Source organism: Sorex araneus, chromosome X (assembly GCF_027595985.1).
Source record: "Sorex araneus isolate mSorAra2 chromosome X, mSorAra2.pri, whole genome shotgun sequence".
In the NCBI taxonomy this organism is placed as follows: Eukaryota; Metazoa; Chordata; class Mammalia; order Eulipotyphla; family Soricidae; genus Sorex; species Sorex araneus.
Window position 1 is genome coordinate 318,892,856 of NC_073313.1, and position 22,843 is coordinate 318,915,698.

At 36.8% G+C, this 22,843-nt stretch overlaps 1 protein-coding gene and 2 non-coding genes across 10 annotated transcripts in view; all 3 read right to left on the reverse strand.

The window, feature by feature from the left end:
- Window positions 1-22,843, reverse strand: part of CCDC88A (coiled-coil domain containing 88A) — a 140,099-nt gene that overhangs the window by 76,965 nt on the left and 40,291 nt on the right. For all 8 annotated transcript variants that reach the window (XM_055119705.1, XM_055119703.1, XM_055119704.1 and 5 more), the window contains exons 5-8: window positions 22,515-22,573; window positions 15,726-15,809; window positions 11,908-12,048; window positions 4,312-4,484 (exon numbers count right to left, since the gene is read on the reverse strand). In XM_055119705.1, coding sequence (XP_054975680.1) covers window positions 4,312-4,484; window positions 11,908-12,048; window positions 15,726-15,809; window positions 22,515-22,573 — 457 coding nt within the window. The remainder of the gene's footprint in view (window positions 1-4,311; window positions 4,485-11,907; window positions 12,049-15,725; window positions 15,810-22,514; window positions 22,574-22,843) is intronic.
- On the reverse strand, window positions 985-1,115 carry LOC129400617 (small nucleolar RNA SNORA66). The gene has a single exon (XR_008627818.1). It is a non-coding gene; the product is annotated as a small nucleolar RNA SNORA66 (small nucleolar RNA).
- On the reverse strand, window positions 7,504-7,641 carry LOC129400685 (small nucleolar RNA SNORA2/SNORA34 family). Its single transcript, XR_008627872.1, has one exon. It is a non-coding gene; the product is annotated as a small nucleolar RNA SNORA2/SNORA34 family (small nucleolar RNA).

Genomic DNA, 22,843 nt, shown 5'->3' on the forward strand with positions numbered 1-22,843 from the left:
ATAACTCCCAATATCATAAGAGGAATGATAATAACAAACAGGGAAGGAAAGAGAAATTGTTTTTTAAGTTTATTGGGGGCCACAGAGGTAGCACTGTGGATAAGTATGCCTTGTATGTGACTGACTGGGTTCAATCCCAGCACTACATATAGTACCTAGATCCTACCAGGTGTTATACCTGTGTGTAGAGCCAGGAATAAATCCGATCAAGCCACATGTGGCCCCAAAACAAAACAAACAAAAAGTTTACTGGAATATAATGCAAAACATGGTGACTAGCCAAAGATTCTTCACCTGTCCAAAAAAGAAAAAATTCTGCTATTTTAAAGTTACTAAGAAAGTAGATCTTTCTTTTTGTTGTTTTTTGTTTGTTTTGGCTTTTTTGGGTCACACCTGGAGATGCACAGGGGTCACTCCTGGCTCTGCACTCAGGAATTACCCCTGGCAGTGCTCAGGGGATCATATGGGATGCTGGAAAACGAACCCGGGTCAGCAAACACCCTACCCTCTGTGCTATAACTCCAGCCCCAAGAAAGCAGATCTTAAGGGTTCTCATGACAACAAAAATGTTTTTGTTACTATGTATAATATGAATGCAAACTTATGCACTCCTTTTATGTCAATTATAATTCAATCAAAAATTAAGGTAATCACATAAGTCAGTTTAAAAAATACAAAGAATATGAATAACAATTTTTCCAGAGAAAATATACAAATGAAAAATAATCACATGAAAATATGTTCAACATCATCAATTCTCACAAATCATAAGTCAAAACCATACTGAGTTTTCACTTCACACCCAGTAAGATGGCTATAATTTTTATTTTTTATGTTGAACATTTTAAAATTTCAAAAAAATTTACCAATGTAAAACTTAAGCCAAAAAAAAGATAGGAAGAGAAAAAGAAGGGGGTTAGGGAGCAAGGAAAGAAACTGCAATAAACATCTTGTGACATACATCATGATCTCCTTAGCATTATTCATTTTCACCCTGTAGTAGGCAACCTCAGTAGGATCTGAAGTTAATTCATTTCTATCACTGCAGCTGCTTTAACAAACCTGATTCCCCTCTCCTCTGCAACATCATACAGAGTTAGTGAGGATGTCTGTAATTTTTTAAAGTGCTATAATAACTATTGGTAAAGATATAAAGCCCACATTTATTGCTGGAAGTATGTTAAACAGTGCATTAAATAGTGTGACCGAAGAGGCCAGAGCAATATACAAGCCAGGAGTAACCGGAGCACTGCTAGGTGTGGCTCAAAAAACACAATAAAATTTTGGTGAATAAAAATAGTTCAGGCTGTTTTAGCTAGTGGAAAATATTGAATAAGTAATGAGTAATGAGAATATGCAAATTAGTTAATAGCAAAAAATGTTTATGAGTAATATATAAAAGTATAATGACTTTTTATATATAATATACAGAATAAAAATATAGTAGGGATGGAGCAATAGTGCAGTTTAAGGCTTTCACATGGCTTACCTGGGTTCAGTCCCCAGCACCACATATGCTCCCTGAGCCCTGCCAGGAGTGATCCCTGGGCATACAGCCAGGGATCCTCAGCACTGCTGGGATGGCCCAAACCCTCCCCACTACAAAAAAATAATAAAAAATATATATGTATACATATATATAATTTATAATGTGGTGGAGGTAATAACTTCTTATAAATTTTATTTATATATGCTAGTTAACATTATCAGAGACCTCTTTAATAATTCTTTTGACCTTTAAGCATCCTTGTTTTTGGAGCTTTCTCCTTATGCATGGCTGTTAATGAAGTGTTAAAATCTTACAATTATATTTCTGTCAATATCACTCTTAGATCATTAATAACTGCTTTGCATATTTTAATACATTTGGCACATGTTAATAAGTGAAAGCTATTTTAAAATAATACTTTTGATCACATATCACTGTATCACATGTCATTCTGTTGCTCATCCATTTGCTCGAGCAGACACCAGTAACGTCTCCATTGTGAGACTTGTTACTGTTTTGGGCATACCTAATACACCATGGATAGCTTGCCAGGTTCTGCCGTGCAGGCGGGATACTCTTGGTAGCTTTCTGGGCTCTCCGAGAAGGGCAGAGGAATCGAACCTGGGTAGGCTGTATGCAAGGCAAACGCCTTACCTGCTGTACTATCGCTCCAGCCCAATACTTTTGATATATAATTCATATATCAGAACGTTCATCCTTCTATCTAAAAATGTTTTCCCCTTACTAGTCCTTTTTTGCTGTTATTGTGAAACTGGGGGTCATATGCTTGTTTGTGGTGCTTTCTAGGTGTCATGTACCTTGGTTGCAGTGCTTGCATACACATGGGGTTGTGATGTTCGACAGATCAAAACTTTTTGGGCACAGTACCACTAGAGTCACACTCAGCAAGCTGGGAATTGAACTTGAGTTCTTACCACATGTGAGCCAGGCACTCTACCATTAAGCCACATATCTGGCTCAATGGAAAATTGAAAAAACTTGCTGGAGCAATAGCACAGTGGGTAGGGCATTTGTCTTGCACGCTGCCAACCTGGGTTCGATTCCCAGCATCCCATATGGTCCCCCAGCACTGCCAGAAATAATTCCTGAGTGCAGAGCCAGAAGTAACCCTTGTACATCGCTGGGTGTGACCCAAAAAGAAAAGAAAAAAACTTATTTATTAAGCTTGTAAATGAGTACACCAAGACCATAAATTTTAATAACAGTTTTAATACTTTACCCTAGCTATAATAATTTTTCAAAAATACTAAAGACAGGTGAATGACAAATAAAGTGCACAATTCAGTAATTATTAGTATATTCACAGAATTGTGCAACCATCATACTATAATTTCAAGACATTCTACTTTCCCAAGAGAAACTTCATGCTTGGGGACCATATCTGGTGCTGGGGGTCCAACCAGGGTGACTGCATGCAAGGAAAGTACCCTACTGCTGGTGATCTTTACACATACTCATTTTTATAAATATCAGTCCAGACAGAAGACAACAAATGTTAGCATAAGAAATGTATGAATATTTTCAAAAGACAATAAAAATATCTGGTGATAACTTCAAGAAGTGTTAGTTACTGAAAATACTTCCTATCTTTAGCATATTTACTCATTAAAATACTCGTTTACATTTTCAAATCAGTGAGACCAAATTTTATCAATCTTTCTAAGTAGTCTGGAATTTTAATGCACTCTACAGCTAAGTAAATCTTATTTAAAAATCAAATTCTAATATAGTGCAAAATGTCAAATGAATTCACAGCCGTCACTGCAATTCTAATTGCACGCTTTATCTAAAGACTGAAAAAGATTGTGCTAAATTATATGGAACAAACTAGTCTTCACTGTTTAGGCTATCCATTAACTGTCAATCAAAGTAATAACAGCAATCTCTTCCCCAATTTTCTTGGTGCAGCTGTTTATAGAATATCCTGGGCGTATTCACTTCAATAGATACATAATAACATGGACATTCACATGGAAAGCTGTATTTTTTGTTTTCAAATTTTCCTATAGACTGTATAGGTTTTCTACCTTGCATACTTAAACCATTTTAAATAATCAGTAAATAAACTTGATTGCCATATTATGGCTTTAAATTTAAAATATATAGCCTGAAGCCAGAATTCCAGAGAAAACAAAACAAACGAAAAATAACGGAAAAAAGTACAAAACACAAAAATTCCTTATTCTTTTTAAAGTGAAAAAAAAACCCTCTAATAGAGATTGGTCATGTCTTTACATATTATTCACTAGGAAATACATACATGAAATTAATAGAAACTTTTCTATAATGTAACTTGAAAATGAACTATGCTTTAATTATCTTTCAGTTTTAATATTTACCATTTATAAGCACATCACCCAGGCATTTCTTTACTTAATGCACAAGATACATACGAAAAAAACTTTTAGCACTATATTTCAATAATTCACTCTTTTATAAAATGAATTTTTAAAAAGCTAACTTACTTATTTTTTATCAGTGGTTCCCAGTACTTCAGACTTTAAGGAATATAAAAACATTAAGGAGAGGCAAATTTGCCAAGAGCATTATTTTAAAAGAAGAAATATTTTAATACTAAAAAGATAGAAAGGACATAATTCCAAAATAAAGGAAATCCTTTAATTTTCTACAGTTTAACATTAGGAAAACCTGATGCCAGTGTATTTATTTATCTTCATTTTGACAAGTACTTGTGAAAATTTTGACATTTACTAGCAACTGGAAACTACCAAGTTATATTTCAAACCTAAGTCACTATCCAAGTCACTTTTGTGACCATACAAAGAGCCTTGAAAACTTACAATTCTTGCCTTAGTCTTCTTATTTTGGCCTTAGCATCTGCCAATTCTACTGACAGATGCTGTCGACTTTCTGTTCGTTTCATGCCTGGAGAACCACATGGTGACTGTGCAGATGAAGAAGCATGGGGTAGAAAATGAAGACCATCCCGCTCTTCAGAGAGTTCTATGATAGTCTATAAAAATACAGAAATAAACAGTCACTTTTAGTATTCTATATCACAGAGGAACTAAAGACATCAATACTTTTCTCTGAATCTAGGTACCATACTAAAATGGTGAAAAGAATTCAATGGCCAGTAATAAAGTTAGCTGGGATTTAACTCAGTGGTAATTCATGTCTTGTATTTGTGAGGTCTAAAGTCTGATTCCCACACCAGGGATTGGGAAAATTTGACACAATTAGATGTGTGTCACTTATTAGTTAATAAAGGAACTATTTAGTAGATATAACTTGATCAAGACAATATTCATCTCAAAATTCTTCCTGGGTCTGGTTTTATGTGGGGGTCCCACAAAGTGGTCAGGGGCTACTCCTGGCTTTGTACTCAAAAGTGACTTCTGGTGGTGCTCAGATGATAGTATATGGACTGGGAATTGAACAAGAGTCAGCTACATGCAAGGTAAGAGTGTTGCCTTCTGTACTATCCTCGCTTGTACTATTCCTAGCTTTTTAATATATCAACCTGTAACCAGAGAACATCTGTAGACTAGAGAACAACGGTTGGAAAAACATTTTTAAAAGTTGGCAAAGGAAAACAACTCAAGAATAATACTTCTATAATTATGCTTTAAATTTGTCAGATGATACCACAAGTAAATATTTAATTACCAATTTTAAAAAATGAAACTTGAGGTCTCTTAGGGGTGCCTGGACATGGCTCAGTGGCAGAGCATATATTTGCATACCTGAGACCAGAATTTCAAGTTCCAGCACCACCCCAAATGCAGACAGAGTGAAATCAACAGCTCCACTGTCTGATCTGGTGTTGTAAGTGTATATACAGAGTCCTTTCTACCCAACACATATATCAAAACAACAATTAAGGAAAAAGAACAGAGGAAATACAGTTCTTAGTCACACTAGGCATATTTCAACTTAGAAAAAGAAATCAATCCCCTATGGCTACCAACCTATTTCTCTTTCAACTGTACATTTTGAATAATTGCTTATATCAGTGTCCATCAATATTTTATACACCTGCTTACAGGGGAAATGGGAGAAAAATTTTGTGGACCGGCTGATGATGAAATAAAACCAATGAAGATAGTATTTTACTTATTAAGCCAAATGTTATAAAATTATATATTTTTTTAGCTAGTGTGGCATATGCTACTGCTTGCAGTTATATGACTAGGTGGAAACGTTTGGCAGATGGCCAGAAAATTTGTGGATAGGTACTAGTTTACAAACCACAGATTGAATAACAGGGGATTATATATTCATTTGGTACTACATGTTATTAATCTTTCAACCCACACTCAACCTATACTAGATCCAATTTTTATTTGCATATTTTCTTACTGTTTCAATTATATTCAAACTTGCCACTTTTCCATTAGAGATTATATAGACATTTGCTTTTTTTAAATGCTGGTAGAAAGGCCTCCAAATGCCTATATAAAAGAAATGTTATAAACACTTGTAGTCTCTTATACAAGGGCTTAAATGCTCCAGGATAAAATACAACGATCTTCACACACTTGCCTCTTATGGTGATGGGAAGGTGCACGGTGGTGGGATTGGTGTTTGAATATTAAATGTAGTGAATTATTGTGAACAACTTTATAAAAATAAAGTTAAAAAATAAAAGTAATGTTATTAGAGTGCAACTTTAATCTCATAAACTTTTTTATCTATTTATTTTTTAATTGAAGCATGGTGATTTACAGTTATAGTACCATGATTTTCAAAGTCACTGATGATCTAATTCCAAGCACACAATTTTCCAACACCAATTCCATCACCACTATCAGTGACCACTTCTGGCTGGGCTCCAGGACCATATGGGGTATCAGGGACCAAATCCAGGTCAGTCACAAGCAAGGCAAATGCCATAACCACTGTACTACTGCTCTGGCTTCTAATCTCATAAACTTTCTTTGCACCTTTTTTCTTTTGGGAGAGGGGGGAAAGATGGGGTGAAAGGGTGCATACCGAGAAATGCTCTCTGCTTAGGAATTACTCCTGCCAATGTTCAGGGGACCATATGGGATGCCGGGGATCAAACCCAGGTCAGCCGCATGCAAGGCAAACACCCTCCCCACTATACTATCTCTCCGGCCCCTCTTTAAACTTTCTGATTACAGATAGCCCACTAGCAAGTGCAGCAGTATCTTTCTTGCTTAAATCCTACAGTATTTAAATATTTCTTTTTTTCTCAAGTCATTAAATTATTTCACTGAAAAAAAAAACTTCCCTAGTATTAGGTTATAATGATCTTTACTTTTTGAAAGTTTGTCAGCAGCTGTTGCTCTTAAGCACTCTACAGCACAAGACCTTACGAAAAACGGGTATTTATTAATATATTTTGAATATACATCAATGTGAAGGAAAAATAAATCAAGTGGTCTAATCATATAACTTAAGAGAATTATTAAAGAAAAGAATTTTAAAATGTGGTCTTCTACCCACTTTGGAGGAGTCCGTACTCTCTTGAACGTATCTCTCTTTCTCTCTCTCTCTCCCTCTCCCTCTCTCTCCCTCTCTCCCCCTCTCACATTTCTCTAAGTAAATTTCTTTAAATAGAAGTATTTTACTTCATGAAAAATAAATAAATTAGGCATATGCTCCACACAATCGTGCATTCTAGACTAAAGGATCACACTGTCAGAAACAAAAGCACTGGATTGAATTCAACAAATTACTTAACCTCTCTGAACTCAAGTATTCTTAATTAAAAATTAGAATTATAGGGGTTGGAGTGATACTACAGTGGCTAGGTCCTTTGCACATCTTGTATATGACTGACCCAAGTTTGATCCCTGGCTTCCCTGAGCACCTCCAGAAGTAAGTCCTGGCGAAGTGCCAGGAGTAACCCCTGACTGTTGCCTGATGTGGCCCAAAAATCAAAACAAAAAAAATTGGATTAGAGTGCATACTTAGTAAGATAATTTATGTAAAACATCACACAAAGCTGTCACAAACTGTGACAATAAAATATTATATCAATTAAATATTTATAAAAAATTGCTTTTCAAATGTCTCTAATGAATTAACCATTACATTTCCAAAAGCCTGAAATGGTCAAAAGACCATAGAAAGACATTTTTTTTTGGCTCCCGTTTGAAATCAACAGCTTTAGCAAACTGCTAGCCTTGATTCAGGGCCATTTTTTAAAAAAGAAAGGATTAGAGAGATTACTTGTTCCACAGTATTAAAAAAGTATTAAAAAGGGCAATTATAGAGTGACTGAATTATACTTTCTAGATTGAAGAAAAAATAATGTGACAAAAGAACCATCAAGATAGAAAAATGTTAAATGGAAGATCTAAATAAAGAACTGTTTCTACATCATGGCTTCTCAGTATTTGTATTGCAAACTATAATGCCCAAAAAAGTAGAGAGAGAGAGTAAGAAGGAAACTGTATGCCATAGAGTCATGGGATGGGGTCAGATGGGGGTGGCAGGAGGGATACTGTGTATACTGGTGGTGGAAAATGACACTGGTGGAGGGATGTGGAGGGATATGTGTTTGATCATTTTATTACTGAAACTCAATCATGAAATCTTTGTAACTATCTCACGGTGATCCAATAAAAAAATAAAAATAATAGCAAAATAAAAAAATTGTTTCTATACTAAAGAATAAAAAAGTATATTTATATACTTCATAGGCATTAATGCAATTTTTTCACAATTACCTTTATAAATAGTCTATTCATGACCCAAATTGAAAAAATTAATTGGGAGAGGCATATGGGCAGGAATTCAATCCAACACATCATACATATAAAACGTGGGTTCTAATTATGAGCTACATACTGCCACCTAAATGAAAAATATTTTCCACACAGAATTAAACTGAAACCCTGGGACCAGAGAGAGAGCAAAGCAGGTAGAGTACTTTTCCTGCACATGGTTTGATCTCCAGCATCCTGTAAGGTTCCCCAAGAGTGATTCCTGAGGGCAGAGCCGGAAGTAAGCTTGCACATGGCCCAAAAACCAAAGGAAAAAAAGATAAAGCTTTAACCAAACAGTAATGCAATTTCTGAATACCTGAGCAAAAAAAAAAGTGACTTTATTAAAAAAATTAATCCAGCTATCAGTGTATAATGAAGTAAGGTAACAGATTTAAAGGTTTTAAAATAATCACTTCATATAATTTTGCATTCCTTTTAATTTTTACAGGTGGTTTTTGTTCACATTCCAAACTAATGCACTCCTTCACATCATATTAATCATTTCATGTAAGTTCATCATCACTGTCATCCCGTTGTGTAGGGAGCCATTTTACCTTACTGATCTTACCCTGTCACTATTTGTTTATCACTAGCTAACCCCATGCCACACCTAGCAAAGGTTGCCACTCCTTAATCTTACTGATCTTATCCTATCAGCATTTGTTTCTTACTAGCTAAAGCCCATGCCACACCTGCATTTCTATTGGGGGTCCCAGGGCGTGCATACTATACCACCTCCTCCCAGCAGGGAGGTATAAATACTGTAACTGCCATAGAATAAACGCCTTTTCTCCCTCCTCCAGGCTCTGCGTCTGTTCATTCAGCTGCGTCCCCTTCTCAGCCCCACGAAGGGTTCTCCCTGCTGAACAGAACGAGACCTCCACATCGACTTCCACACCGTTTTTCATCAATTTGCTCGAGCAGGCGCCAGTAACATCTCCATTCGTCCCTGTTGCATGCTAGTGTAGACCGATGGCGTATTGGGGGCTCTTTCAGGATCAGGGGAATGAGGACTGTCATTGTTACTGTTTTTGGCATATCAAGTATGCCACGGGTAGCCTGCCAGGCTCTGTCATGCAGGTAAGATACTCTCAGTAGCTTGCCGGGCTCTCCAAGAGGGATGGAGGCATTGGGGTGGCCAGTAATAGCCTTTACAGGTGTTCCCAGTCTACCGAATGTAAGCTTTTGGTTAACTGGCATGTTGTAACAATCTGCACACTGACAAACACACACCTGCCTGCATCTCTGGGCAGCATCTGGGATATCTACGGCCTCAGGTTTATCTCCTTGAGGTTGATGGAATGTACCCAGAGGTTGTTGAGCAGATGGCAGAGCAAGACCCTATCACGGAGGGTCTGTGCCAGGTCGAATACCTGTGCCAAGCCCCAGGTCATCTGGTGGTTAGCTGACAGCACCCCACAGTGGATGAGCCACTGCGCGCACAACTACTACGGCTCCATGTCCAAAGGCGCTGTGACTCAGCCCAGCTGGGCCAAGTGGTGACCCTGCAGCTGCCGCAGTTTCTCCATGCCCCATGGATGCCATTCTGTCCGAATCTTGCAAAACAGCCAGTGATGTCCATCAGGAATCACACGTAGAGTTCCAGTAGGGATCACGCGTAGAGTTCCATGCCTGGTGTGCTGAGCCGCATATTGTCTAAGGCAAGATGGTGAGCTGAGTTCGGGAGAGCACAAGGGGTTTGGGCGGCATCTGTGCCATCTTGCCTCCAATCAAATATGGTGTGGTAATTATGGAAAATGAGTAGGGAGTGTCTTATGGTATTATCGCAGCTGCGCAGTATAGGAATATGTTCACTCATATGTGAAGCTTGGCCCGAGCATGTGAAAAGCAGCCTGGAGCGTGGTGGTGGTTGGGTTATGGGGGCCGGCTGCCGGGGCCAGGTCCCATCAGGCAGGGAGGGCTCTCACCCACCCCCCTCTGGGATGCCCCAAGTGAAAACAGCCTGGCATGGAGTCCAGTGGCATGGTTATGGGAGCCTCATTTTATGCTCCCGTTTGGGAGAAGCAGCCATGAGTTCTGGATAGTGGCCGATGAGGAGATTATAAGGTGGCATATGGGCATGACCCCTGGGTTGCTGGAGACTGGGGGAAGCAGGAAGAGGATCTCTGTTCCCAAGTCCTGCTGAGCCAAGAGTCTAAGGTCACAAAGTTCTACATTACCTGGGTTCCGTAGGACTTCACTCATGCTTAAGGCTCGGCCCGGCCCTAGCATGTGAAAAGCAGCCTGGAGCGTGGCAGTGGTTGGGTTGTGGAGGTCGGCTGTCAGGGTTAGGTCCCTTGGGGCAGGGAGGGCTCTCACCCAACCCCCTCTGGGGCACCCCGAATGAAAACAGCCTAGCATGGAGTCCGGTAGCATGGTCAATGTAAGTAAAATTAAATAATAATACAGGTCTATACGTTTACAATAAAACAAAGTAAAAACATTTAGAACTTCATAAATACTGGACATCTCATCAAAATATCTTCACTTCCTTGAAATATAAATTGAAGAATATTCTAGAAAATTGGTTAAATCACAAAATGACACTAATGTATAGAAATGATACAGCATATGTCTTAAAACTTAGATTGGAAATTAAGTGATCTAAATTTCTCAAGATGTTTTTAGATACTCACTAGTATAACAGGGGTATTTTTCAATCTAGTTTTCTTCCCCTTGGTTTCACTAGTTTAACTTTTGAAAAAAACTTATTACTCTAAATTTACTTTTTTATTATCATCTTCACTTTAATTGCTTAGAGGAAAAAAACCAAAAATTCCCCACAGAAATAAATATATGCCACAGAAACATAAAAACCCTATATGGGGGAGAAAAAAAAAACTCCAGGAATTTCTATTACATAATCTTTCATTAGTCCCAATAGTAATCAAATTCCCTATTCATAAGCTTAAAACTGTTGCTCCCATACAAATGGAACAACTGATCAAAGCTATACATTCTCCCAAATGGCAGAGTACTTTGTTCTAAAATCAAGAAAATATTACTCACCACACATGCACCGACGTCTAGACTTCCCTACAAATCATTGCAAGCAAAAAAGTCTGGGGCAATTACACTCTTTTTTAAAAAGGCAAAGCACTCTCTTAAAGAACGTTTAGTAATTTTCTTTCTTTTTCAAAATCACACCTCATTATACTGGCTACAAAAATTTGAGAACATTTGTGGGACATTTTATTTAGAACACCTGTTATTCGCCTTTTATTAACATTTATTTTTCCAACATCAAAATGTGGCATTAAAACTAAGAAATTAATCTTAAACAAATTCCTAAGCTCAAAGGCAGTAATTTTCCACTTACATCAACAATATTTTCAGTTTCACACTTTACACCGTTGCCAGAACTATGGGGATGACTTAAAAAACATACGAGATCAAAATAATAATACAAAGGAAGAGAAACAAAAATCTAATTGCTTGTGCTTACTAAAAACTTGGGGCTCTTTTAAGTCCTTTCTGGTTTCTGTATTGCACAGAAAGTATTTTATTATACTGTTTCTAAGAAAACAAGTGACTGTAAAATCTGTTAAGCTATTATTCTCTTGTTGTAGACAGCAATATTTCTTCTTTGTAAAAAAACTTTTTTATTGAATCACTGTGAAATAGACCCTTACAAAGCTGTATTTCAGTCATACAGTACAGCAATATTTCTTAATATAGTAAAAGAATTATACAAACCTCTGAATGTTCATCTCTTTCATCTATAAGTCTTTTTAGATGCAATGCCATATTTTTCAAAAGTGGTTCAATTTCCTCTTGAGACATATCAGTCACTTCCATCCATTGTAGATCAAATACATTTTCCTGATTATGGGTTACCTTTAGAAAAGCAACCAAAATGAACAATAAAAAAGACTAGTATAAAAAAATCACTTTTGGGGCTGGAGTGATAGCACAGCGGGTAGGGTGTTTGCCTTGCACGCAGCCGACACAGGTTCGAATCCCAGCATCCCATATGGTCCCCCCAAGTACCACCAGGAGTAATTCCTGAGTGCATTAGCCAGGAGTGACCCGTGAGCATCACCGAGTATGACCCAAAAAGAAAAAAAATCACTTTTATTTTTAGTATATAAGCTGAACTATTAAATGTGTCATTTATTTACAATTATTTAAATAAACATAGCTTTAATTTTACATATATTTCCCAATCACCTAAAAGAATTACTTCAAGATATTCATAAAGGACAGTAATATCAGAATGTCTAACAACTTCCTGAAATATCAACTTAACTTTTATTTAAATAAGAATAAAGGTAATGGGGCTGGAGCCATAGTATAGCTCACAGGGCACCTGACTTTCACATGCTGACCTGGGTTCAATCCCCAGCATACCATATGGTCCCCCAATCCCCACCAAGAAAAATTCCTGAGCACAAAACCAGGAAGAAGCCTGATCTGAGCACTCCCAGGTGTGGTCCAAAACCCCAAATAAATAAGTAAATGTACTGATTTGAATTCAAAGGTAAACACTATTTAATCCTATAAAATGTATTTTATTTCATTTTCAGACCTGAATGCCTAAATCTTTATAGCCTGAAGATAACTGTCACATTAGCTTAGGATGAAAGACTCCAATATATAGATCTTTTAAAAGATTTTAAAAAATAAAATTTTTTTCTTTTTCTTTCTCACTGTGATCCTGAAATTTTGCTTAATTTATTTATTTAGGTTTTTGGGCCACACCCAGTGATGCTCAGGGCATACTCCTGGCTTTACACTCAGGAATTATTCCTGGGGGTACTCAACATTCTCTCTCTCTCTCTCTCTCTCTCTCTCTCTCTCTCTCTCTTCCCCCCTCTCGCCTCTCTCTCTAATGTATATATATATATGTGCTCATATATATATATGTATATATATATACACATACAAGTTACATATAGCTCTCTCAGTACTCAAAGAAAGGGTCAGAGAAATAGCACAGCAGGTAGAGCACTTGCCCTTCTTACCAGGACATGATCTCCAGCACTACATATGGTCCCCTCAGTACCACCAGGAGTGATCCCTGAGCATAGAGCCAGGAGTAAGTCCTGAGTGTGCAACAGATGAGTAGGTGGAGAAATTATGGTGTATATACTCGATTGTGTAATGGAATACTACTCAGCTATAAGAAAAGATGAAATCTTGTGACTTGATATAACTGATAGAATTGGAGGAAGTTATACTAAGTATACTAAGCCAGAAAGAAAAAGATATATAACAAATTCCTCACAGAACAAATTGGAATCCCCTGCCACAGAGGCGGGGTGGGGTGGGGGGGATGGGATGGGGAGGTGGAAGGGATACTGGGTTCATTGGTGGTGGAGAATGGACACTGGTGGAGGGATGGGCTCTCGAACATTGCATGAGGGAAAAACAAGCACGAAAAGGTGTGAATCTGTAACTGTAACCTCACTGTGACTCACTAAAAAAAATAAAAAAAAATTCCTCACTCATACGCAGAATACAAAGAAACAAAGCAAGGTAGTAGACAATTCCTTTTGAAAATAATCCCAAGATAACACCAAGAACTGTGACTTGAGTGCACATATGTGGGATGGGAGGACCTTTGGAAAAAGGTAGAGGAGCAGTCCCCTTCAACAGGTATTTCGGATCCCCACACACTCCCCTTCCGTCCAGCTCAGTCTTCCCAAAGCCCACTGCCTGGAGCCTCCCGGCAGCAGGCATTGCCATCACCTGAGCCCTCTGCGCCTGCGTCATCATCGCCGGTCCCCTTCAACAGGTACTTGTGGATCCCCGTAAAGCTGGACATTAACATCGGGACTGACTGGGGATATGGCCTCTACTCAAAGGGGCGTGGCCTCATCAAAAGTGGGCGTGTCCCATCCCAATCTTCATTATCTAATTTTGTGGAAAGCATTCTGGGCTACCTCAAACACAATATGGCAACAATCTTCTGGCCAATTCCAGTTCCACGAATAAACAAGTGTATTCAAGAATTTGCATACAGCCCAATAGGAAACAACATCTCTTCCAATGTTGCACTAGATGCTTATCATAAGTCGCAGAATAATGTCCACGATGAAAGAAGTACTCTAAACGAGGAGAAGGTTGACTACCGTGGATCTTATTCAGAATTTTTTCTGGCAATCAGAGGGAACAGTTCCAGTTAACTTAAAGGCTTTACCTCGTTAGATCCACAACAACATGAAGAAACAGTGCAAATCTCCACTACGAGTAGAGGACAAAGAAAAGAGTCCCAAATCCTCAACAGGGGGTACCCACAAATATGATCTCTCTGACAAAGAATTCCGAGATGAAATGCTGAGGATGTTCAAGGAACTCAAAGAATCAGTAGAACAGTCATACAGAAAATTAAAGGAAGAAGTGAAAGAAATGGGGGAACGGATAACTGGAAAAAGGTAGTGGAATCTTGGCACCCATGTGGTAGGCATGGTGTAGTAGCACTGCAAGTTTTATTTATTTACTTAGGCTTTTTGGGGTCACATCTAGCAATCCTCAGGAGTTACTCCTAGCTCTGCATTCAGGAATTACTCCTGGCAGTGCTTGGAGGACCATATGGGATTGGTGGAGGGGGGAGGGAATCGAACCCAAGTCAGCCGCATGCAAAGCAAACACTCTACTCACGGTCCTGCCCCAGCACTGCAAGTTTTAAACACTAATATTTTAGGATAGTAAAAATAATAATTGTAATATCAAAATAAATATATTTATATGCATACACATATATATGTGTCTATGTATATAAGAATGTGTCACTATCTCATAGCATAATAATATGCAATTCATAAAAATATGACAAAAAGTTGAGCTTTAGGAATGTTAACTAATAAAAAAGATACATGACATAAAATAATTTTAAATAGAGAATACTTCAAATAAGATTTTTTCCTTTTCCTTTCCTCACTTCTAATACACCTGTAAAATTTAATATGCTCTATTTCTTAAAAGTCTCATTCAGTTCACAATATTAAAAGGCCAATATAAATATAAAAATAGCAGATTTAAGAATCACTCTTAACAAATAGCATTATCCTTACATATTTGACACTGTGCATGTGTTCTAGATTTAAATTTTTATATGGATGCTGAAAATCACTAATGTGTTTATAACTGAAGTAATATCTTCATTAAATATTATGCTTTGTCCAGTAATTCTAAAGAAAAACTGGAATGACATAATACTAAGGCCTATCATATTACCCCATTTCTGCTTTGAATTACAGGCTGTGATCCACTTTCTGCTGCTTCCATTTACTGTACTATTCATTCTGGGCTGTCTAACAAAAACACACATTTCATTCCCCAAATAATACTTTCTGCCTACGTCCATAAGGATAAAGGCAACAGTACATTGCAGTTAGTTATGTTCTAATAAAAGGTAATTCATGTAACAGATGAAGAAGAAAAAGAAAGGGGAAAATGTGTCTAAAGGAAAAGTTAATCTATATTTGCCCTTGTTGGCTCATACTTTGAGAATTTTAGGAAATATGTAAATAAACATAAAAATACATAAAAGTATAAACAATTTTAATTACCTCTTGAATATGTGCGGCAACAGCTGCTTTTGTATCAAAATCTAAACCTTGAATTCTTTCAATAAATTCTTCTTTTTTCTGACACTAAAAAAATAAATGAATAAAATGATCACTTATAATGTGTAGTTCTTAGTATGTTGCAAATAACTAAAAATTCATCAGTCTCAAAATGCTTGGCCACATTTTAATAGCACAAAGAAGGGTTTGTTGTGTTTTGCATGTAAATGGTCTCCCTGATATACTTACCTAATAAAATAATAATAATTTAGAAATTTATTTTAAAAGCAAGGCACTAAAAATCCATACTATTTTTATGCTGGAAAGTTCTAAAGTGGGAAGCCATTACACAAGCAATCTGAGGTCAGTACAATATTATTATGCTAACTTTACAAACAGAAGTAAAGAATCAAGAACTTGTTTCAGGGAGGCTAAATTACTTGCCAAAAAACACAGTGAGTCAGTGGCAGAATTCGGAATACAGCCAAAACGCTCAGTCAGTCTTTGGCTACCATCAAACAAGACAGTCTTTCTTCTTGGGGAAAAAAAATTTAAGCAAATCTTACTTCAAGCTTACAATTCATTCTCACATCTTCAGTTTATCAATCTTAAAACTAAAGAAAACTACTTTTGTGGCCCAGTTCAACATTTATAATATGATAAATATTTTATTTATTTCTAAAATAACAAATGAGAGCAAAATTTAAGCATGAATATACAAGTATCACGTGAAATAAATGCAGCAATAATTCTTCACTAAGTAACTTTGCGTGTATGTGTGGTGTGAAGGTTCAAACTCAAAACCTAACATGCAAGGCAAGTAAGTACCTTACTACTGAGCCACATCTCTAGTCCATGAAAATATAAACTAAAACTACTAAAATGCAAACCTTATCTTTTTCTAATTAGTATTGATAACAGTTTAACATGTATCTAAATCTCTGCTTCCAGTCTTCATCTCATATTACAATTCAATTGTTATTATAATAACTGCATTCCTGCAGCTACAAAATAAATACAAAGACAACATTAGCTTGAGTAGTTTAGCTGCATCTCCTGAGCCAATTAATTTACTGTGAAGACAGTACAATTTAAAAAATGGACTTAATGCTTACTAAGAAGTTTAACAAGGTTCTAATTTATATACTACATATTTTATATCAAATTATAAGACTACTGTTAGATAATTTAATTAAACACACTGGGTTGGAGCAATAGCACAGCGGGTAAGGCGTTTGCCTTGCACGAGGCCAACCCAGGTTTAATTCCTCCGCCCCTCTATGAGAACCCGGCAAGCCACCAAGAGTATCTCGCCCGCACAGCAGAGCCTGGCAAGCTCCCTGTGGCGTATTCGATATGCCAAAAACAGTAACAAAAAGTCTCACAATGGAGACGTTACTGCTGCCCGCTCAAGCAAACTGATGAGCAACGGGATGACAGTGATACAGTGAAACACATTACCAATTATCACAGTAGTATAGAAACCATTACTATAATACTATTATTTGTATTATAATAACCAGAAGTGTGCAATTTCCAACTGAGACTAGAAAGTCAGTTAAGGGAAAATGAAATGAAAATTGGTGAGCACAAATACAAGAAATTTTTGTCTAGTAAACAATATTTTACAGGCCTAGTGAGAACAATTAAGAATAATTTTTAATTATTTGTAGCATACATAAAATTGTAAAATATTTAGATATGGTAAAAAAAACCCAATTTTTAAATAAAATTCTTTCAAAAATGTCCACTTATATGTTAAAAATGGCAGGGTTATAACTGTTACTGAAACTCTCCTTTACTACATATTCTAAGTTTAAGAAATCTGAAACTATTTTATAAATAGGTTTAGCTGTTTAAAAGAATATAAATTTCATAGGATCTTGATGAATAGAAAAAAATGATCCAGATGAATGAGAATTAGAAAAAATCAAACTTTGAAGACAAACAACCAGAAATATTTTTATCAATATTATCTGATACAGTCATCACTAGCTACGTGTGTAGTTGCTGAATACTTGAAGCATAACTAGTGCTTCTGAGAAACTGAACTGGCATTTTAGAAATGCCAGTTTTTAATCAATTTCAAATTAATTTTAATTTAAAGAGCACATATGACTACTGGCTACTATATAAACAACACAGCTACAGAATATTTAGAATATTAAAATAGTCTGGTTTGGCTGAGGATATAGCTCAGTAGTGCAATACTCTGGCTGACCATATTCAAAACTGGTTTTCTGGGTCAGAGAGAAGACCTGAAATGGTGGAGTTATTGCCTCCAATGCAAAAGATCCTAAGTTCAAGGCCAGGTGTGGTCTTGCAGTCCCTCAAACAATGCTGAAGAAGCTTGCCTGACCCCACCGCACCAATAAACCACTGGTTTTCTGAATTATATAAGTGTCAGAATTGCTTCTGAGAGCACACATGAAAGTCAGAATTTTAATTTCGTCTACATTTGACATGCATTTGCTTTTAGCAACTAAACAACCTGGTCAAAGTCCAAAATAAGAAAGTAGTATTTTTGGATATCAAATACTAGTGCTGACATAAAACCTAAGTTGTTCTGAAACAAGATGAATTTTACATGGTAATTAAAACTTTTTCCAAAAATGAAATCCTTTTTTGTAGGATAAGATTCACTTGGGTACTCTCAGAGCTGAGGTGAAGAACGTGAGGGTCATGTATCTCTACAGGGTCTAGCTAATGCTCAGAAGTAGTTCAAGAGACTGGTATTACCCCTACTGAAATACTTTAGTCAGTCAATAATGGAAATATGCCAGCCCAAATCTTTAATAGTTTCTTACAGTTATTTATTGGCTTTTATTATTGTATACCCAAGGAATAGAAAGTCCTAATTACAATTTATTCTGACATAAATATAGTTGAATAGTGGCTAATTTGACAAGTTTTGAAAGACAACCACTTAAGAATTTCACCATATGCGAACCAAAGAAATAGTACAAAGGTAAGCCACTACCTTGCATCCTGCCGACCCTGATTTGGGTCTTCAGCACCATATATGGTCCCCTATACATCACCAGGAGTAACTCCTAGCACATCTTACATGCAGCTGACCTCAAGGGCAACCAAGAACAGAAGTAGCCCTAAGCACCAGTAGGTGTGGGTCAAATCCAGATCTCCAAAGCATGTCATCCTTTTTCTTCAAAAAGAGACTCCTTTTGAGAAATATCTATCTATAAACTTTTCTCAGATATAAATTTCAAGTACAGGTAATAATAACCTTCTAATATATTACAGAAAAAATAAGTAAACTTAAAAAATTCCTGGCTGGAGCAATAGCACAGCGGTTGGGCTTTCACCTTTCACGCGGCCAACCCGTGTTCGATTCCTCTGCTCCTCACGGAGAGTCCAGCAAGCTACTGAGAGTATGGAGCCCCACAGCAGAGCCTGGCAAGCTATCCATGTGTATTGGATATACCAAAAACAGTAACGATTAGTCTCTCAATGAGAGACGTTACTGGTGCCCGCTCGAAGAAATCAATGCGCAACGGGATGACAGTGACAGTGAAAAGATTCCTATATAACTTGGCATAATGCTGACATTATTGTAAACTATTTTATAATGTAGGCTCTTTACATGAATAAGGTTTATGTACTTTTTTTGCTATATGCAATATTTAATTCTGTGCATCAATAAGAAGAAATGTGGTATTTGTCATTACTAAGGAGTGACTCTTTCGGATATAGGGTAGTGTCAAGGAATGACAGAGGTAAATATGCAAACCATAGAGCCAACAACAGTGATAATCCTGAGACCCAATTTGTAATTGAAAAGATGAAAAGATGCCTGTCAAGATGGCAGACTGGGGCTGGGATGGAGGGTTAAGAGAGGGAATCTGAAAACACTGGTGGAAGGAAGTTGAGACTGGTGATGGAACATTGTATGTTAAAAACCCAACTATAAATAAATTTGCAATTCACAGTGTTTTAACAAAATAAAACTCTGGAAAGGAGAAAAATAAGTAGTGACTGCTGGGCATGATTTTATTAACAAGCTTTAAGAAAAATATGCAAATTACATATTTCATTTAGTAAAGATGTAAAGATGTTTTAAGTTATGAATATGAAAACTATAAAACTAAGTGACTATAAAAACTAAGGATTCTTTTTTCAGTGGTGCCATACCTGGTAGTACTCAGGAATAAGTCCTGGCTCTGCACTCAGGAATTACTCAATGCTTCTAGGACCATATGGGATGCCAGGGATTGAAGCCAGGTTGGCTGCGTGCAAGGCAAACACCCTACTCGCTGTATTGTCACTCGGCCCCCAAAACTAAGAAATCTGGCAAATTTGTTTAAGAAACACTAACCGTGAAAAACTAGAAAAGTCAGGGTGTATTAACCTATCAAAAATTTCAGTTTGCCAGAAAAAAGGAATATTATTATATGCCATCCTTTACATCTTCCAGCATCTGGATCACATGAGTTATAAACAAAAAAGTAGGAGAAAGCAGCTTTGATATAAAAATAAATCTTGTTATTATTGATGGTACTAAAAATGGTTTATTTTTGTTTTTTTTTACTCTTTAGGCCACACCCTGAAGTGCTCAGGGTTCATTACTGGTACTAAGATTAGGACTCACTCCTTGCAGTGCTCAGAAAATGGTATGTGGGAACCTGGGTATGCTATAAGCAAAGCAAGTGTCCTACTGGCTCTATTATCTCTCTAGTCCAAACAAATTTTTTAATATAATTTTGAGGCTTTCCTTAAGCTAACTGTTCATTTTAAAAGCCCTTAATTTTATCACATCACCATGATCAATTTTTGACAATCAGCAAGAACCAAATAATAAATAAAAGTAACAATCAAATTTATGCTGTCACTGTTACTTAAATTTACAGAACATTCATCCACAGATGATATTTTTAAAAACAAATACAGGACAAAAAGGCTGCAAATAATTAAGAAATGCATCTCTAACTCAGGATTTGATTACCATATTAGAATAGCAAATAACAAAACTACAACTTAACTTAGTAGTTAATTATAAAAATATAACTGTCTATATTACACAGCCAGAAATTTTAATAACACACACTTTAGAATCAAGTAGTCAACTCTAAATGCCAGTATTCTTTTGTTTCTCTTTGTTTTTCTTGGTGGGGGGCTTCTAGGCCACACCCAGTGGTGCTTAGGGTTTTCTCCTGGCTCTGTGCTCAGGGATAACTTCTGGTGGTACTCAGTGGACCATCTGTGGTACCAGGGATTGAACTCAAGTTGGCCTTGTGCAAGGCAAGAGCTTTAACCACAGTATTATCTCTCCAGCTCTAAAAGCCAACACTCTTTTGAACAGTAATAATTTATATGTATATGAATAACTACCAGTGGTAATATTATTGATTTGCTTGCAAATTATAATCACTACACCCAATAATAAGAAAGAGAAAATAAATAATATTTTAGGTTTTGAAGCCAGTCCATTTTTCTACTAGTAACAGGACCAAAATCTTGAGTCACCATCTTGGTTTTCTGGGACAATTCCAATTTAAACACGCAGTTCCATTATCAATGTTAATAGCATCTTCCTGACACTAAGTGTCTTAATTTGAATAACAATCTAAGTATCAGTTTACCTATACATATATCACCTTATCTTAAAAAGACTTATTGGGGCCAGAGGGATAGCACAGTGGGTAGGGCGTTTGCCTTGCACGCAGCTGACCCAGGTTCGATCCCTGGCATCCCATATGGTCCCCCAAGCACCCGCCAGGAGTAAATCCTGAGTGCAAAGCCAGGAGTAACCCCTGAGCATCACTGGGTGTGACCCAAAAAGAAAAAAAAAAGACTTATTTAAGGTACCACAACTAACAAAAGTAGCATTTAAGAAATCAGACTATAATATAGTAATTGATGAAAGTACTATTAATAATCAAAACTTTAAAACATTTTCATGATTTTTGCATCACTTTTATTGTTAAATCCCTTTCTTTACCTTGAATAACACACACCCATGTGTACATAAATCAAAAACACTTTGATATTTATTGGATTGGTTTGGTTCGGTTTTGAGGCCCCATGTAGCAGTATTCAAGGGCTACTCTCTGCTCTTTATTCAGGGGTCACTCCTAGCAGTGCCTGGGGGAAATGTGGGATTAAATCTGGGCCCTCTGCATCCAGTGCATCACTCCAGTCCCTCTAGCTATCTCTATGGCTCCTTTGACAGGCTTTTAAAGTTACTTTGAATAGTAACTGAAAAACCTGCAAGCCATGGTGAGAATCCTCAGTATGGGAGAAAGGCAGCTCGGATAGAGAAGGGAACACCAAGTAAAATGTGGTTGGAGATCCCTCGCGGGAAGGGAAATGCGTGCTGAAAGTAGACTAGAGACTGAACACGATGGCCACTCAATACCCCTATTGCAAACCACAACACCCAAAAGGAGAGAGACAGCAAAATGGAATACCCTGACACAGAGGTGGGGTGGAGGGGGGACGGGATTGGAGGGTGGGAGGGATACTGGGTTCATTGGTGGTGGAGAATGGACACTGGTGGAGGGATGGGTTCTCGAACACTGTATGAAGGAAACACAAGCACAAAAATGGGTAAATTTGTAACTGTACCCTCACAGTGACTCACTAATTTAAAAAAATAATTAATTTAAAAATAAAATAAAATCTCCTTATTTTATTAAAAATAAGATAAAATTTAAATATAGTTATTTAAATTTTTCTAATACAGGCTGAAAAATCTACCCTTAAATCTTTAAGAAACTACAGCCTAAAAAATTTAAAAGACATCAAAATGAAAATACAGAGAATATTTCAACTTACCTGAACTGCACAACCCAGTAAAAGTAAAAGCAACTTTTTAACTTCTTCTGTGCCTTGTTCTGCAAAAATAAAACAATTACAAAGTTTACTCCAGTGCAACTGCCTTATTGATAAAACTTTCTTATTGATAAAATCACTTACGGAGATAATACCCACAACAATATGATCCTCAGCCTTAATTATAACTACAATTTTAACTACAGTGCAGGATATAAAAAAGAAGGCTTAGATGAGTACAATGTAACAGAAGTAGATGAGGATCTCAATTTTGAAGGGTAGAAATATAAGTAAAGCAATTTTTAAGTCTTTATTCAACATCTTACTATAAA